Genomic DNA, 18,683 nt, shown 5'->3' with positions numbered 1-18,683 from the left:
ACACCTAGCACGGGTGGCGCGAGCAGCAGCTGCAGTCTCGTCCTCCCCTGATGCGACCCCTTTGCAACAGAGACCCCTGCCCGGCTTTGCCCTTTGGGGGGCTGCGGCACTTTGTTTTGTCCCAATTACCGCTCCTTCCCCCCCAGCCACAGCCCCCCCGAACGCAAGCAGTAACTGTCTGACCCAACGCCTTCCCCCGCTGCACTCCGGCGGGCGGGCCGCTTTCTCGGCAGCGTGCGCCTTTGCCCGGCTGTGCAGGGGCGCATGTGATGAAATAACAGGGCATGGTACAGCGCAGACGGGTCCTAGCCTGGCATCAGCTAACGGCAGCTCTAGGACCCTGGCTTGGTGCCAGCCAGGAATCCTTTCAGATTTCCTTACGGGGTCTGGGCTGTAAACAGGGAATGTTTGCCCACGTATGCCCGGGGCAGCCTCTGGACTCCAGCCTGAAGGATGCTGAAGGTTGAGTCCAGCAGGTGCCTGCACCCCAGTCGCAGAACGGTGAAATGCACGGCTGCCCCCGCCTCCCCCCCAAGCAAGCCAGCGGGTCCCATTCCCAATAATGGCCTCATCGGTGCTATTGGAAGGAGCAGGAAACGCAGCCTTTCTTGCAGCCCCTCTGCTGGAGGTTGGTTTTGAAGGCCGGGTGGCCAAACCACAGCCCTGCGTGCGTCCGTGCAGGGCCGGCTGCGCCTCCGCAGTCACTTGGCCTTGTTAAGCCGGGCCCCGCTTCGCTGCTCCGGCGGGAGAGCATCCCCTGGCTTGTGCACAGGACGGGGGGCAGAGGGGCCATTGCCCTCCGCGAAGGGGGGCCGCCCTGTTCCAGGTCTGGGCTAGTAATTAATGGAGGGATGCAAAGGCTCCAGGGGCTCTGGGAGTGGGGGCAGAGCCAGGGGATTGTGGGGAGCGGTACCCCTCGGGGTATTGGGGGAGGAAGAGGGACAGCCTGGGGCATGCACCGCAGAGGCGGGACACCCATTGGTTGGGGGGTCAGAGTCAAGGGGAGGGCCACCCCCTCGGGAGTGGGGTATTTGGGAGAGGGTCAGGTCAGACCCAGGGCAATGATGACCCCCCCCCCAGCTCGCACACTGGCTCTGGGCTGCAGCCTCTCCTCCCTGCCCCGCCTCCCCAGCGCGCACCCCCGCGCCCCCCTCCCTGCAGCGCACGCCGGGCTGGAGCGGCTGCTGCGAGCCGGGCCCGGCGCGCACATGGCGCTGCTGAGCTGCCGCGCGCGCCGGGTCCGCCGGCAGAGACCGGCTCGAGCCGGTCTATATAAAGCTGGGAAGTGAGCGGAGGGGGACAGCAGCCGCCGCCCGGGCAGGAGCAGGGGACGGGCAGCCGGGCGCCGCCGGGGCGAGGCGCTGGGGAGCAGCCGGGCACAGACCCTAGTCCTGCTCAGAGTGGGGCTAGCGTCTCTCCCCCCTTCTCCGGCCACAGCCCCCGCTGCACAGGGGTCCCTGCCCGGCTGCCCTCCCCAGCCCCCTTCTCCCTCACCATGCTGCCGATCCGCTGCTGAGCTCGCCTGCACCCCGCTGTGGCGTGGGGGGTCCCCAGCAGCAGCAGCAGCAAACCTGGTAAGTGAGATTTATGCTTCAAAGTTTGTTGCCTTGTGGCCGTTCTTTATTTCTGTAACTAGGAGCATCCGTGTCCAGCGCACAGCTGGCTCCCTCGCGAGCGCTGCCGCAGTCCCAGTGGGAACTGTGCTTAAACCCTCAAAGTGATGCCGAAAATCTGCCTCCCCCCCCCGCACTAATGTCCCCTACATCACTTAGGAACCAGGAGGGCTTTTTTTGCCTTTTTTTTTTTTTTTTTTGCACCCAGATAATTTTTGCCGTGGTCCTTCGTGATCTATAGATTTTTTTTTTAAAGGAACTTGGTTGTATATTTCAAAACTGCTTTTCTAGCAGTGTCCCTCGCTCATTTCTTCCATTATTTATGACTTCTGTAGTGCCCCAGATTTGCACACCGGTCTGTATTCCTAGTGCCCCCACTGCTGAGGGATCAAGATTCTTTCCAACAAACTTTGGAGAGATAGCTGGACGCTAATGATCTGCTTTCTGATGAGGGCAAGTTCCAAATCAGCAAAGTAGGGCCATAAAGCTAAGCACGTGCTCAGCCCCATTCTTAGTCAGCAAAGCATTGAAGTGTGTATAAATCTCATGGAGGTCAATAGGACATCAGCAAGGGCTTAAATGTTGAATGGACGGGAACACATCATCCAATCCTTTGTTAAATCAGGTCTGCTTTGGAGAGGGTCCTCAGTGCCTTCGGAGAGCAGACGAAGCGGCATGGAGATCCAGAGCAGGTAGGGCTCTGCATGCTTTGGGAGGACACAGTATTGGTAAAATCTGTCAGGTGGATCTGAGAGCTCTACTGAAGGGGGAAGAGAGGAGTGCCAGCACTCTGTCCACCGTGTGGCTAGACAACAGAAGTTTTCCCTAAGTTATAAAGGTTCATTTTCAGCTCCTGTTCCCAATACCCATTTTATAGAAGGTTTAGGATGCTGCTGTTATTTGATTTAGTGCCATCTGAGAACAAGAAGCTTCAACTAGTTTTCTCTGGCTGGATTTAAATAATGAGAACAACAGTATGATAGGAAAAGTATATACAGTAACTTTGTACAGTACCTTTACAAAAACAAATAACATATCAATGTTCATTCAACACAGCATCCATGTGAAAGACACTTTCCACAAGAGACTTGCTATAGCATCTCTGAAATAGAACAATCCCTACAAGAGTTTCCCTAATTGTGAATTATGCTGGGCACTGTCTTCTGTTCAGAAATCAAACAGCATTTAGGGCCACTGCTAGAAATACATCATTTTTAATTGCTATTTCTAGCTAGCTATAAGGAATTTGGTCTTTGTGTGTACAGTCAGTGTGTGTACTTGTTGAATTACAACATGAATGGATTTGACCCTCTGTGCTTAACCAAAGGAGGCAGGTCATTTTCTTTAAGTTGCCAAGTCTTTCAGCACAAACATGCCCTACTGCAGTCTCTTCAGCCAAGTAGGAAAAGTTACAGTTTGTATAGACAAAATTTAGCCCAGGTTTACTCTTCAGTTACCAGGAGTAAGTGTTATCCCTATGGGATTCGTTTCAAGGAGTAAAACTAAATTCTTAAGCATCATCAAAAAAGTAGATCTTGTAAATTGGTTAGTGACCTGTATCAAATGCCCTGCAGCAGCTTTTTCTACCCTTTCCATAAGGAATCTTGAAGTACATTTTAATATACCTAAGTGCACATCCTGACTGAGTATTGACATGATAGAATGGAACAGCTTTTAATGAATAAGCCCACAGCCTAGCAAAGGGTATGCCATACATACAGATTTGTTACACTTAAAGGGTGTGTCAGTATCTCTATTTGAAATTCATCCTTGAATTCTACACTTAGGCTGAAATTAGCATACAAGACCTAACAGATACCTTGGGCTTTTCCCAAATGAATCTTTCTGGATGTTTTGAAGCAACTTAGGTAGAAAATGGGGGAAGGAAAACATTATTGTGTAAAGATTTGGGGGCTGGGAATAGCAGAGCAGGGATAAAGCAACCAGCTGGGAATAGTTCAAGATCCAAGTTTAGTACTAGTGTTTTGAGTCCCATTGTTCTGCGTGCTATACAGGAAGAGGTACATAGTAAGAGAGAGCCTCATAAGAGAGAATTTACAATTTAATGCATTGTCTATACTTAAGCCCTAATTGACACATAGCTTCATCGCTCCTAATCCTGGAAGTAGATGCAGCTAGGTCAGGAGTGGGAAAACTTTTTTGGCCCAAGGGCCACATCTGGGTATGGAAATTGTATGGCAGGCCATGAATGCTCACAAAATTGGGGGCTGGGATGCGGGAGGGGGTGAGGGCTCCAGCTTGGGGTGCAAGCTCTGGGCTGGGGGTGCTGGAGAGTGCTCTGGGCTGGGACCAAGCGATTTGAGGGCAGGAGGGGGATTAGGGATGGGGCAGTGGGTTGGGGCGCAGGAAGGGGGTCAGGGGTGCAAGTTCTGGGCAGCGCTTACCTCAAGCAGCTCCCAGAAGCAGTGGCATGTCCCCCATCCAGCTCCTACATGGAGGCGTGGCCAGGCAAGCTGTCCCATCCACAGGTTCCACCCCTGCAGCTCCCATTGGCCACAGTTTCAGGCCAATGGGAGCTGCAGGGGCAGCTATTGGAGTGGGGGCAGCGTGCGGAGCCCCCTGGCTGCCCTTACACACAGGAGCCAGAGAGGGGACATGCCACTGCTTCCAGTAGCTGCGCAGAGAGGAACAAGCCCCAGATACCACTCCCTGGCTGGAGCGCCAGAGCAGGGCAAGCCCCGGACACCGCTCCCCAGCGGGAGCTCGAGGGACAGATTAAAATGTCTGGAAGGCCGGAGGAGGCTCCCGGGCAGTAGTTTGGTTCAAGATCCAAGGTTAGTACTAGTGTTTTGGGTCCCATTGTTCTGAGCACTATACAGGAAGAGGTACATAGTAAGAGAGAATTTACAATTTAACAGAAGAGTGCTTCCATCAACCTAGGTAGAGATCCTACCATGATGGAAAACCCACTTCCGTCACTGTAGCATACTTCTACACTATGAGGTTACAGAGGCATAGCTACGGTGCTGTAGCCTCCATAGCACAGACAAGTTCTAACTAGAAAAGACAGAGAAAGGGTGGGAAGGGCCATAGGGATAGAGAGAGGTGACTTGCCCAAGGTCACACAGCAGGTGGGCGACAGGGCCATCCGCTAGTAGACCATGACATCTCTCATACCTCTCTGCCCATCCTACTCAGAAGCACAGGTCTTAGCCCTCCTCAGCTGTGGGATGATTGTTCTGACATAGGGCCTTGGTTTTTAGTGGGAGCTCCAGAAAGAGAAATGACCTTTTGCACTTGTGTATGCTGAAGACTTACAAAATAAAATGGAGGCTTGACCTCCTCTGGTTATCTGGCAACAGGGACGCCATGACTCACGGTGCTGTCACACCCACTACAAGGCCAGTTTTCAGAAAACACTATTGGAGACTAAGATGAACCCTAGGTTGTGTGGGTTTTGGGGTCGTTTCTGTTGATTTGTTTTTTGACATCGAGTATTTCAGCACTTTTAAAAGCTAATGGGCCACATTTATCCCTAGTGTAACTCCACTGATGTCAACAGAGTTACACCAGGATGATTTGGGCCTAGCTTAATATACTGTATGGTATTAAAACACTCCAGAAAACCATGCAGTGTTGTTAACAATAGGATTTACTTTACATGTGTATGCCAGGCCTAGCCTGCAGATGGGATTAGTGGTGAGTGTGAAGTCACCAGATGCATGATTGGGTGTTTGCTGATAAGTGCTCAGTGAATCTCCGGCATGTCATCATGATTGAGCCTTATGGTAAGGAGACACATGTAGTTTTCCTTTATAATGTGTTCAGTGCTCTCCTTTACTATTGCTGTAAGTGTTCAGCCCATCATGCTGAAGCAATTTGGTCTTTCTGTGTGACAGGTCACCTTTAACTTCCTCAGCATCAGACAAACTGATCCTAACAAATCCTTCTTACCAGGGAAGAAGCTTCAGAAGTAGATCAATATTTTGTAGCCCCAAGAACCACTAGAGGCTGAACCACCTCCAAATATATCTTGGCCACTGGAGGGAGACATGAAGGGAACAGTTTTGGGGTTTTTTTCTTGGCTCTTTGTCTTTGATACAAGCCACTCCATTCTCTTTCCTTGAATCTTAGCAGCCACTATGAGTGCTCAGGAAAACATTTAATGGTTTTAAAAGCCACAGGGGAAAAAAAGCCTCTAGCTGATTTAGGTAACTGACCAGCCCTGCAAAAACCATGTGGAGCTGTGTTGAAGCTTTGGGCTGAGACAGCAGAGAGGTCCTTGAGGATGTGCAGGATGGAAGTCTCATCCTCCCCCTACTGCTTTACTTTTTGTTCAGTGTCAGCAAGTTAGAAAAACGTGATTGTTGGTGCATTGTTCTGAAGTCTGTGTCATTTCGTAAGCCCTTTGGGGCTCTCCTGTGGATTTTTTCATGAATTGTATCCCATCTGCATTAAACTCAGATGACTGCTTTTAACCACTGGTTTTGCTGATTGGGACAGCTTGTCCTGATGCTGAGTGATGAGTTTCTGGTTCTTGATTCAAAGGGCCCATTGACAAACCACTCCTATCTCATCATAGAAAAGACAAACGTCTACCTGAGTCTCGTGTTTAATCTCACAGCAGCAGAGCGAGAAAGCGACTCTTCTCCCCAATATTTTTCTATGATGTTACAATTATTAGACTTTGTAAAAAATGAATTTTAAAAGATATCTTATTTTTCCCTCTATTCCAGATTAAGAATGACCGTCAAAGCTATAAAAATGTCGTGTACCACCCCAAATGTTTATACTAAAGTGCCTGATGGAGGATGGGGATGGACTGTTGCTTTTGCTTTCTTTGTTGTGGAAGCACTTACATACGGTATTATAAAATCATTTGGAGTCTTCTTTAATGATTTGATGGAAAGCTTTGATGAAACCAACAGCAGGATATCGTGGATAATTTCAATATGTGTGTTTGTACTGACTTTTACAGGTAAGTGCACAGTACATCTTCAGTTTGAACTGAAAATTATTAAGGGTCTGTGTTCATGTCACTGGTGCACCCATATAAATATTACACACATTCACATCACACTTAGTGTATATACTCCCCCCTTCTCTGAGCTATCTGTGGTTGACAACCTGCATATCCCACTATCACAAACGATAAAGAGCAAGGAAACAAGCAGGTAAGTCATTCAACATCCCATTCCCCACTCTGCTCATCAGGTCCCTTTCTTCGTCTCTGCTACTTCCACAACTCACTTCTGCAGTCTCAATCTGAACCACCACAGATAGGGCCTGGGACCAACTGGGCTCTGTACATGTCTCTGCTTGTGTGAGCTTGGACAAGTCATTTAACTTCTCAGCATCTCCGTTTCTGTAAATATGGGGGATGGATAATGATGAGCATCAAACTTGTACTTTTGTAAAGTGACTTGCCATATATAGCTGGTAAGTGCTATGAAAGGTTACATCGTGGCCCCATTGAAGTGGGAGTTTTGACTTCAGTGGGGCCAATATTTCAGCTACAGCATTTATTTCAGGCTCTCCCTGGGTATAAAATGCTCAGGGAAGGTGGATAGATTGGCAAGGGTGTGGGAGTAGACTAGCATTGATCAAAGAAGAGCGTCAGTGTGACCAGAGGGATAAAAGGAGGAGAAAATGGGGAAAAGAGATCAGAGACTACAAGAGTTTTGCAAATTACTGTCATGTTTTATGCACTTTTCTCCCCCCAATCCAGCTCCCTTGTCTACAGTCCTGAGTAACCGTTTTGGTCATGGCCTTGTGGTGATGGTCGGAGGGGTACTGATCAGTACTGGAATGGTCACAGCCTCCTTTGCACGCACAGTTGTCGAGATGTATATCACGATTGGCCTAATTTCTGGTGAGTTAGGATTCCCTTATTCTAAACTGGCTTTTTTTTTTTTTAAATGACTCTTCATCTTACTCCTTATGCTCCTCCCAATCCTGCTTCCTTGCTGTTCCTTTTATCACCTTTTGCCGGCTATGTTTCTTGTTGGCTGGTTTTCAGGCTGCCTCCTACACTTGGAACCATCTCCCATTTCTCATTCAACAAAGCATCTCCTCTTCATATTTCTCCTTAAAACCTGTTTCTTTCACAAAGACTGCCTGTGTCAACCACTTCAAAACCGATTTCTTTTCAAACTCTCCCACAGAACTCTTGCTCTGTTTTGTTTTGGGGTTTTATTTATTTTTTTGTTTTGGGTGGGGGGGGAAGATGTTAAGGGGGCGTATTGCATTTTAAGATCTCATAGGCATCAATGTCTGTATTTTCCAAAGCCCATGTGTACACTTGATATATCAAGTAATTCAGTTTGTGTGTGTGTGTGTGTGTATAAAAGCCAGTACTTAGCTTTGCAAAGAGGATATTTAGCTTGCAGTATATAGCTTGTGTGTGTGTACACACATGTACGCACACAATCTTCTGGAAGATTTCTGAGGATTGTTATCACACCAAAGTCACTTGCCTTGCGGAGAGGAGTCCCATTCCAGACTCTTGTGAAATTATTTCCCTTTTCAGAGAGGAAGGATGAGCTTGTGGTTAAGTCACTGAACTGAGACTCAGAAGAGCTGGGGTTGTTTTCCTGCATCTGCCTCACACTTCCTGTGTGACCTAGGCCAGGTCACCTGGGGCTTGATCCTGAAAATTGTCAAATGATCCTGTAGATGTGCTGACCACTGTCAATTTCCTATGACTAGGACCCTACCAAATTCAGTCAAATTTAGTCAATTTCATAGTCCTAGGATTTTAAAAATCAAATTTCATGATTTCAGCTATTTAAATCTGAAATTTCACTGTGTTGTAATTGTAGGGGTCCTGACCCAAAAAGGAGTTGGAGAGGGGAGGAGGGGGTCACAAGGTTCTTGTAGGGGGAGATTGCGGTACTGCTACTCTTACTTCTGTGCTGCTGCTGATGGCATTGCTGACTTCAGAGCTGGGCAGCGGCAGATGCTGGCTGGGAGCCCAGCTTTGAAGGCAGAGCTGCCACCAGCAGCAGTGTAGAAGTCAGGATGGCATGGTATTGTATTGCCACCCTTAGTGCTGTGCTGTTGCCTGCAGAGCTGAGCCCTTGGACAGCAGCTGCCGCTCTCCGGCCACCCAGCCCTGAAGGCAGCATAGAAGTAAGGGTGGCAATACTGTCCCAACCCACCCCCGCAGGAGCCTCAGTTTGAGAAATGCTGGTCTCCCCCATGAAATCTGTATAGTATAGGGTAAAAGCACACACAAGACCAGATGTCATGGTCCATGACACATTCTTCACAGCCATTAAGTTGGTCGGGGGTGTGGGGAGGAAATACCTATGACTTCAGTGGAAACTGAAGGTGCACAGCACCTTGCCAGGACTGAGCCCTTGAATCTCTCTGTAGCTCAGTTCTCCATCTGTAAATTGGGGATAATGATACTTGCCAACATGGCCAGGGTGTTTTAAAGATAAAGCTATTGTCCATGAAGTGCTCTGACAACAGGGTGATAAGCACCACAGACACAAACTAGTAACTAAATAAATGATCCTTGGAAATTCCCCCAACTGGGAATTCCCAGTTATTTGGAAGTAGGAAGCAGGATCTAGTGGGTTTAGGCTATGCTAGGTCATTCTGTTTTTCCCTAAGTGAATTACTTAGTTGGCAGACTTGATCCCATAATTTCACCACCAGGGAAGCTGGCATTAGCGTCCAGCTTCCTTCCTCATTGTCATGACAATTTCTGGCATTTATTCACAGGCTTGGGATACTGTCTGTCTTTCCTCCCGACTGTCACCATTTTGTCACAGTATTTTGACAAACGGCGTTCACTGGTCACTGCAGTGGCATCCACAGGAGAATGTTTTGCTGTCTTCTCTTTTGCGCCAGGTATATAGACCAAAATACTGTAAACACAAGTGTACATAAGCAATACGTTGTGTGATCCTCCTTTCAACCAAATGAGAGCCCGATTCTTACATAAGCTGACGCCTTAATCACAACCATATTGATTTCATTGACACTTGTAGTTACTGGGCCAGTGCTGTCCTTACTAGGGTAAAAGTCCTTTTTAAGACATTGCCTGAGTAAGGACTTCAAAATTAGTCCCAGTGGAATTTTTGGACAGACAGCTGAAATGCCTGTCTCCTGCATAGTGTTAAGTTTAGATCCTAGTTATTCTGGTCACAAGACAATTACATGTTTTATTAACTTTCATTGAAATTGGAGTTTGTGGGGGTGTGCCAGGAACCCAGAGCTACAAGGAGACACAAGGTCTCTGGACAGCTATCCCTAGCCTTTTCTGCATTCCTCTGCCTAAGAATGCAGAAGAAAACCCATCTCTTGCATGGTGTTACGTCATAGAGGAACGATCTGCTCCTCTGTTATTAGTAGCAAGAAAAAAGATCAATATCGGGGGAGAGGCTTGGCTTTTTAGTCTCAGTCTCTGCTGGCTGAACAGGGTAAGCTACACTGACACCTCATCTGGTAGGTTCCCTGTACAGCCCTGGCAAGCTAAAAATAAGGCAGGGTAGTTACCATGGCTACTTTATAGCATGGGTTGTAACGTGGAGTCACCCTCAATCTCTATCTTCACTAATCTTTCAGAGTATGTGTCATGTGAAACCCAACTCCAAGGTCTTGGGAGATTGAATTGTATGAGGCCTTCCTAGAATTCCGTAAGAAGATGAAGTCTTTTCCTAGTACTGTAATTTCTGGAAATCCACTCCCTATCATCTTTTCTTCTACTAGCACTTTTCAGAATAGCTAAAACAGGGCAAGCAACCTGCCATTTCTCTACTGATCAGATAATGCAATCTGCTGGTGTGGTCTGCCTTGAATTAATGCAAAATACTCATTTTCAGTTAAAGAAACCTTTGTAATGAAAGGCTTGTATGTAAGCACCAGCACACTTTGAATAGAGAAAAAACTTCCCCCTTACTAACTGGCTTCAGGATGCGGAAACTTTAAAACTGAGTTCACGAAAACTCATTAAAAATACTACCTAGTTGCTCCTTGCTGATCAAAGTGCCTGCCAGCCCACGCCAGTTAAGAAATGTCTGAAAAGACTGTTCACTCAAGAAGCGAAGGGAAAGCCTGTAGTTACTACAGGTCAGACTCTAAATACTAGCCAGTGTAGACTGAGCCTAAAACTGGGAATCTGGAATTCTGATAGGGAACCAGTGGGTGATCTCGAGTAAGCTGTACTTCCAAAAGTGGCCATTAGTTTTTAGGTGCCTAATTTGAGACACCTAGGACCCTATTGACTTTAGATGGAGCAGAGTTTGTCCCAATAACTTTGATTTATATTTTTTTATGTGTATGATTTTTTTTTAATGTTGGAAGCTTCCTGTTATTTTTTTATAATTTCTTCCCTGCTCCCCATTTCCCCAGCTATCACCTCATTGAAGGAGCAGATTGGTTGGAGATACAGTCTCCTGATTGTTGGGGTGCTACAGTTAGGCATCGTCATCTGTGGATTACTGCTGCGACCTATTATTATCCAAGCACAGGAAGAAGTGAAAGTGTTACCAACAGAAGAGCAGACAGAGACTAAGTACATGCTTGAAAATGAGCAAACACGCACCTCAATAGATTCAATTGACTCAGGAGTAGAAGTATCTACCTCACCCAGCAGTGTGCCTGGAAACACCAAAGCAGAGCTGAAAAGTGAAGAACCAAAGGAAACCATACAGATGCTTGTTGAAGCTAGCAGCTCCCCTAAAAAACCAAAAATCCAACTACTGGACTTCTCTGTGATGAAAGACCACGGCTTTATTTGTTATGCACTTTTTGGTCTCTTTGCTACTCTGGGATTCTTTGCTCCGTCACTCTACATCATTCCTCTTGGCATCAGTCTTGGTATCGATAAGGATCGTTCTGCATACATATTGTCTGCAATGGCCATTGCTGAAGTCTTTGGAAGAATTAGTGCCGGTTGGGTCCTCAACAAGAAGCCTATCCGCAAGATTTACATTGAACTCATATGTGTCATTCTGCTCTCCATAGCTCTGTTTGCCTTTCCTCTTGCCTATGAATTTTGGGGACTGATGATATGTAGCATATTTTTTGGGTTCATGCTTGGAACTGTAGCGGGCACACACATTCCAATGCTAGCCGAAGATGATGTGGCTGGTATCGACAGGATGTCTTCTGCAGCGGGAGTATATGTCTTCATTCAGAGTTTAGCTGGGTTGGCTGGACCACCCCTTGCAGGTAACTTTAAACTATGTACCTTTTTCAATAGCTGACATCAGCTACTATTACTATTGATGCCTCTTCCGAATAACCATGTTGCAATGGGTTAGGCCTCTGGTTAGTGCTGCTCCTCTGCCTGGGTGGGAAGGTGAGAATACGTTATACCTCTTTAGAACCACCTTTCTGACTGAATTAAGGAAAACAGTGGTAGGCTCCAAGCAATGTCCCATCCAGCCCTCTTGAGCTGGAAAGAAAGTTGCTGCAATGCAGGGCTGCAGTGTCTTGGAGATGAGGCATCCTCTATAGAAGGAAGGAAAATCCTGCACTGCTACCCTGTTCCAGTTAGAATCCTAAAACTAGCATTCTTTCTAGGTATTAATGAAATATACCCATGAAAATGACTCATTCATACGGTGCCTTCTAGCCAGAGCCCCTGAAAAATGTCAGACCTGTATTGGCAGATGTCAGTTACATATGTATTAAGTTGATCCTGGATATTTTAAGACTTAAAAAGGTACCCATAATGGTTGGTTAGCTGATTACCAGTACCTAGATCTTCAAATTGAAATATCATACAAATACAGTGGCAATTATATCAAAAAGTTGGGAGAAGTGGTGTTTTTGAGGTAATGAGATGGGCAGGAAAATGATAGATGAGTGTGAGATGTGATTTTTACTTTTAATGGATTTGAAATGCTTCCCCCATAGGTGTGCTAGTGGACGTTACACAGAACTACAGTTCAGCATTCTACTCCTGTGCTGCTGGCATGGTACTGGGTGCTGTGTTTCTGTCCTTAGTAAGACCATGCAAGACAGTACTGTGTCAAGGTCAGAAGCAGGGCTTAGAAGAAGATGCATCGGAAGCTTTACAAGACATACCAGATGACTTTATTGAAATGGATCTTGGAAAAACAGATGATTCAGTAAGAAGCTGTGACAGCATAGCATGAAAAAGCTGGTCCTTATAAATCCAATATGCTCTTTGTTAAATCTGGGAAAAACAAGTCAGCTCTGCTCCATGTTCTAAAACTATACTTCAAAAGGAATGCAACATTTTAATGTAAAAAAGTTGCCATCAACTATTATTTTGGAAAGATTGCTTTTATTTTTGTAAACCAGCAATGGTAGGTTCCATATGAGACATGGCCACACATTGCTAGCTACATAAGTATGAAAGAAAATCAGAAGTGGCCCCTACAACTAAATCTATTAGGTCACAATCTTTTGTGATTGCCTGGTAGGCTTCCCAAACTGTAAATTTTGCTCAATCAACAGAATAAATAATGCAGAAGAAATTATTTAATAAATAAATATAATTTGAACTCGAGTTTTCTATCAGAAGAACATGGACTCTTGTTTCAGATCATTGTAACAAGACATGGGGGGCAGTAGGGTAGGCTAATTAGTTAAAAGTAGAATTATTGGTAAATTGGTTTTTAGTTAACTTGAATTTTGTAAATGCTGGGAAGTTGGAGGTTACCACTTATTTTTATGGCCAGTTATTACTGCAGATATTTCACTATAAAGATATTTCTCTACAAACTAGCATCCTAAGAATCGTTTCCTGTTGCTAGCAAGATGTATTGTCTTTAATTTAAACCAGTATTTATTATTTAAGTTATTCTAGGATTGTTAAAGGCTATCAGATAAATAATTTGAATTGGAGAGAAAAAATATCTGATTTAGCAGAAAAACCTTTTTACCTCTCTGCATCAATCCTTTCAATGCCTATCCTGTAAACTCAGTTTTGTTTTGTTTTGAAAATCACAAGTTGTTGTGAATGCTGCCTGATTTTACTATGGTGGTCTTAGACAACTATGCTCTTAAAATAATTCTGTGGTAAACTGAATGCAAGATACTATCCATCTTTTAATAGACTGTAGGTCTTTGCCTCAGCTGGTGTAAACTGATCTAGCTCCACTGAATAACACTAGCTGGGAATCTGGTCCTGTATGATTAGCACCTAAACATACCTGCAACTTCCACTTACCACAGCTGCACATAAAGGAATCTTTGCAGCACTACTGAATTAACATGAATAAAGTCAGTGCAGCTAATATGAAGTAGTAAAGGCACTTGACCATTACCAGTAACAGTTTACATTATTAGAATACAACCAGTGTGTTCTCAAGCTTCTGTAGGCATCAAATAACTGGTCTTCTACAATGGAAAGAAAATCATCATTGTGAACACTGCTTTGTTGCCATTGAAGTCAGTGAGTTTTTTGCCACTCACTTCAGCGACAGCAGAATTGGGTCCTTACTGTGTTTCGTATTTTATTACCCACAAAGAAGGGAATTCTGAGAGACGACAAGCCGGCTGTTCACTTACTCTTATTTTGATAGATTCCTTTACGCATTATTATGCCACTTGGCAACTCAGGGGGACAAGTAAAAGGTTTGTTTGGTTCTAAGTACGCATACAGCTTGACATGTTTCTCTGTACTTAAGTGGAAGTGGCGCTGTATATTAACTGCTATGCTAACATGTCTAGGTATTGTATCAGCCATAGAAATGTGGGACAATCTGTATAAAACTCCTCTCTTTAGGAAGGTGTTTTTCTTTAAACTGTCTTAGATGTCCAAAAAGAAACACATTCCTGCAACAAAGTGGCTATGGCACTCCACTCTTACTGCCTGAGAACTAGTGAGACTATGCTGCAGTTTTGTTTCTTTTTTTTAATATGCCTTCAGCACTTTATGATGTACAGCAGAACCTCGCTAAATTGCATGAATGACTGGAAGATCCATTGTACATGACTAGAATTTGTGAGTTAGCGGGTAAGTGAACAAACACAATACTGCATCACAAAACTGTATTTATTTTTGTAAATGTTTATTTTTAATTTATGCTAATGCTTCTGGCATGCTGGTAAAATGTACTGTAGAATAGAATTGTAAAATTAATGAAGTCTTAGTAATATGAGACCTCACTACAGCACTTTGCTATTATAAACTTGTTTAGAAGTGGGAGAGGCTGCCAGGTTGTGTGTGTGAGAAAACTACCTGTTCTGCAGATTAACGAGGTTCTGCTGTCACTTTTTTACAAGGATTTCCAATACAGATTCAATAATAATGTCTATAAATGGCTGCACAATAAGTTTCTGTTTATGTCCATAGCATGAGTAGGCACATGTATGTTCGCATGCATATGCGCACAAAAGACCCAGAAAAGCAGACTTTAACGTGTTCAAAACAGGATTTGCTGGTTTGTTCTGTAATGTATTTAGTGAAGTCTGGAAGTGATATAAAATACTGAGTTTTACAATAAAGATTTTTGAAAAACAAAACACTTTTTGCCCCTTTCATTTCCAGATCTCCATTGCTGTGCTTCTAGTTGTCCTGTAGTAACCTCGCAAAAAGTAACACAGAGCCTTGTGAATAAAAGGCTTGATTATTATGATTCCCTCTTTAGAAAGGCTTTCAGAAGTGCATTGCTATCACATGCAGCTTGCTGAGATTGAAGGACCATGTTTACCCAGTGGACTAAGCAACCCTGCATTCTTTTACATTGGTTGCATGTGAGAGGGTGGATTAACATTGACCTTAAATAAGAACCGGTGCTCTTGTAAAATTTATACCACTGTACTCTGGGCTATAATCATGCATCATTCTGACAGGTAAATGTGCTTTGATAACATACACACATTTGAGGAACATCACTGCCATATCTAAGCAGTCATGCAATTATTATACTGTCTCAGTGAATAGAGAAGAATGTTATATTACAAAGCAGCTGGCTGGTGCCTCAAAAGTGAAACTGTAAATTGCACAGAGCCATAACACTTCCTGAGGCATTTCTTTTCTGCAAAACCCTGGTTCTTATATTAATTTAATCCAATCCAATTCTCCCCATTGCCTCTCACAATTCCCTATTCATAGCTCATAGCATGAAAATGGGCAGTAAGCACTATTACTAGTTATTCATTGGAGGACAAATCAGTGGCACTTCCTTAGTGTGACTTGTTTTATTTATACTACATTCATCAGTCCTGGAACAAAAAGTGATCACAAACAGCATGCAGGCAAACCTCTTTCAAAATCCCAGTGTCAACACCAATGGCCAGTTTTCAGGAAGCAACTCTACCACAAGAATTAACTGTTTAAGGCGGACAGTAAACATGCTATTTGCAACAGATTCCCCAAAAAGAACGTGCATCACGAAACTATAATAGAGATTGCACATTTGCTCACATGCTAAGAAAAAGAACTCGTTAAATGGTAACTGCCATCTGGTGACTTCCACTATAGAATATCAGGGTTGGAAGGGACTTCAGGAGGTCATCTAGTCCCATCCCCTTGCTCAAAGCAGGGCCAATCCCCAACTAAATACCATCCCTGAAAGATTTTTGCCCCAGATCCCTAAATGGCCCCCTCAAGGATTGAAGTCACAACCCTGGGTTTAGCAGGCCAATGCTCAAACCACTGAGCTATCCCTCCCCACATAACATTTTTTTTTCCCCGAGTTAACTCCCCCGCACACACATACACATACCTCAATTTAAAGTAATTCCATTTGATCACATGGGCCAGATTCTCTATTGTCCTGTATGTGGTCATTTAAACCAGAGCAAAGTGAGATAAAAACACAACCACTCTTATTTGGTAACATTTTACATCCACTTTGCACTGGTCCAAATTACGAAAGGTGCAAGACAGAGACTCAGACACTATATCTGCAAGTTAAGTTAATTCATTTATACAATGTTTCTTTCAACCATGACTATAAAATAACCTCTCTTGTAGTTGTCTGGTTCATGGGGTCCAACGTTTTCTATATCTACAGATAAAGGAAGTTACATAAAATAACTTGCAGAAGGAAAAAAAAAGTGATTGTATCCTGTATGATATATAAATAAAACCAGAAAGATGAGGTTTTACATTTTTTCCCCCATCAAAATACTAGTAATGTCATGTCTGAACCCCGAGAAAATAATAAATTAACAATTCCCCATTAGATGTCGCTTTCTTGGTATCTGATGTCATAACGAACCTGTCATCCAACTGACCAGAGTAGACAAGACTGGAACTAAGAAACCAGAGAGGAATATTTGTTTCAGGCCTCATTTACACAAAAAGGAGGACAGTCTAACAGGGTGTTCAACCTTAGTCAATAATGTACACCCAGAGAGATGAATGAACATACTGATAAGATGCAAAGTAGTAATAAGGTAAATCCTGCAAACCATCACAAAATCTGACCCTGACATCCTCACTCAGGAGAAGTCAAACCACTAGAGTCAATTAAGATTTTGCCTGGATAAAGACTGCAGCATTTGGTCCAAACCACAGAAATCCTTCCCCAGTAGTTTCTGTTGCTGGATTTTTTTCCTATATATCCTTTAAGACACCATGCACTGCGCTGGCAACTAGCCAGACATATAAGGGTCACAACTAAGGGTTCGTCTACAACAGGAAATGGACTGCAGTTCTTATTCCAGTGTGGATATCTATTCCAGACTGCACTTTGAATTCACACCCTACCTCACTCCAGAATAAATCCCGTGTGGACAAGACCTAAAGCCAAATCCTGCCCCTCTCTATCTTGAGCCATGCTCAGGGGTGTGCCAGTGCTAGCCTCACATAAGGGGCCTCCTCTGTCATCTTAGCAGTGCAGGGCAGGCTGGCTCATGAAGTGCCAGGGTGAATGTACAGTGGGGCACACCTTACTGCTCTGAGAAGAAGCAATATGAAGCTCTCGCTGCACACTGCAGGACAGGCACAAGGAGCTGGGCACCTGGCAACACTCACTAAACCAGCGGATTATGCCTCTGTAGGACAGCAGTGTCCTGGATGGTGCAGTAGCAGGGCCCACCTCCTGAGCTCTGAGTGGGTTTCCTGCCCTTCTGCTCAACAGGTGTGTGGGAATGGGAGAGAAGCCACTCTCTGCACCCCGTCCCCACACTAGCGCAGCCATGTCTTACAAGGCAGGATTTGGATTCCACCTCAGTTATACATACATCACAAATAAATATCCATCAACCATGAGATATGCTTAAGAATCTCCCCCTATCCTCCCCTTACCTTCACCCCTATACACACACACACACACACACACACACACACACATTGTGAGTTTATCAACTATAATCACACCTTCCGCTCTGCCCTCCTCTGCACCTTCAGAGATCTGGCAGCTGTAAACACATTGCTGTACAAAGATACATAGGCGGCATATAGCTCCTAGGCCACATTATGCCCTCCCCGATACAAAACAAGGTTCACAGTTCATGCCAATAATTTCTCTAATGCAAACAGGTTTAAAGAGGCTGGCACACCACCACCAAGAAAAGACAGTGTATAATCAAACACCCCACACCCCCAAAATAAAGATTGGTGCACTCACTGGTGTACAGAGAGCAGCCTCCTGCTGCTTGCCTGCCATGTTTAATCTTCCCCGCTGCACAGTCCGTGACACGTGTGAGAGCGGGTGAGAGAGAGGCCCTGCCCCTCCCACCGCAGTCTGACTGCTATACCCGTGGGTGGAGCAGAAGTCTCAGAAGCTTATGACTGCTTTCCAGCCCACTCCAGAGCAACTCGTCTGCACGTGCAGCTGTTTGCCAGCAGCACTCAGGTGGCTAAGGGCAGACACAACAAAAGGGAGCAATATTTTTTCCTGCTTCCAATGACCCACACAGACAGAACCAGAAACCGCTTTTCTGCTACTGGGTGTAGTAAGATGAGGCCCTGAAACATACACCCTTATCAGAGGCCCAGTATGAGGCTCTGCTCACAGAAGCTGGCAAGGAAAGGGCTGATGCTGCAAAAAGAGACATACCTAAAAGGTACTGGACACCAGATATCATAACATTTGCATACTTGCACACTCTACACAGATAACAAGGAACTGGCAGACATATCCCAATGACAGGGCCAAAAGAGTACTATGATGAATAGAGTTGCTTTGTTCGAACCAACCTGTACAAGGTGAGAGGCAGCACCTT

General features: G+C 44.9%; 2 protein-coding genes across 8 annotated transcripts in view; one reads left to right on the top strand and one right to left on the bottom strand.

The window, feature by feature from the left end:
• Positions 1–18,233, bottom strand: part of ARSG (arylsulfatase G) — an 81,100-nt gene extending 62,867 nt beyond the window's left edge. For 2 of the 6 annotated variants that reach the window (XM_050920656.1, XM_050920658.1), the window contains exon 1: positions 18,086–18,201. The gene's annotated coding sequence lies outside the window, so the exon portion shown is untranslated. Of the gene's footprint in view, positions 1–18,085 lie in introns of all 6 variants that reach the window. The other 4 variants (XR_007768988.1, XM_050920657.1, XM_050920654.1 and 1 more) reach the window with 4 other exon arrangements.
• On the top strand, positions 1,291–15,685 carry SLC16A6 (solute carrier family 16 member 6). Of its 2 annotated transcripts, XM_050920659.1 has the most exons (6): positions 1,292–1,574; positions 6,311–6,552; positions 7,303–7,446; positions 9,306–9,434; positions 10,938–11,759; positions 12,450–15,684. In XM_050920659.1, the coding sequence occupies exons 2-6, from the start codon at positions 6,318–6,320 to the stop codon at positions 12,689–12,691; spliced, it is 1,572 nt and encodes a 523-aa protein (XP_050776616.1). In that variant the 5' UTR covers positions 1,292–1,574; positions 6,311–6,317; the 3' UTR covers positions 12,692–15,684. The 2 variants fall into 2 exon arrangements, with proteins under 2 accessions (XP_050776617.1, XP_050776616.1); XM_050920660.1 differs by lacking the exon at positions 9,306–9,434 and having other exon boundaries at positions 1,291–1,574; positions 12,450–15,685.
• Positions 18,234–18,683: the final 450 nt, after the last annotated feature.

Source organism: Gopherus flavomarginatus, chromosome 12 (genome assembly GCF_025201925.1).
Source record: "Gopherus flavomarginatus isolate rGopFla2 chromosome 12, rGopFla2.mat.asm, whole genome shotgun sequence".
Classification (NCBI taxonomy): domain Eukaryota; kingdom Metazoa; phylum Chordata; order Testudines; family Testudinidae; genus Gopherus; species Gopherus flavomarginatus.
The sequence above is the reverse complement of the archived record's forward strand: the minus strand, read 5'-3'. Positions and strand labels throughout refer to the sequence as shown.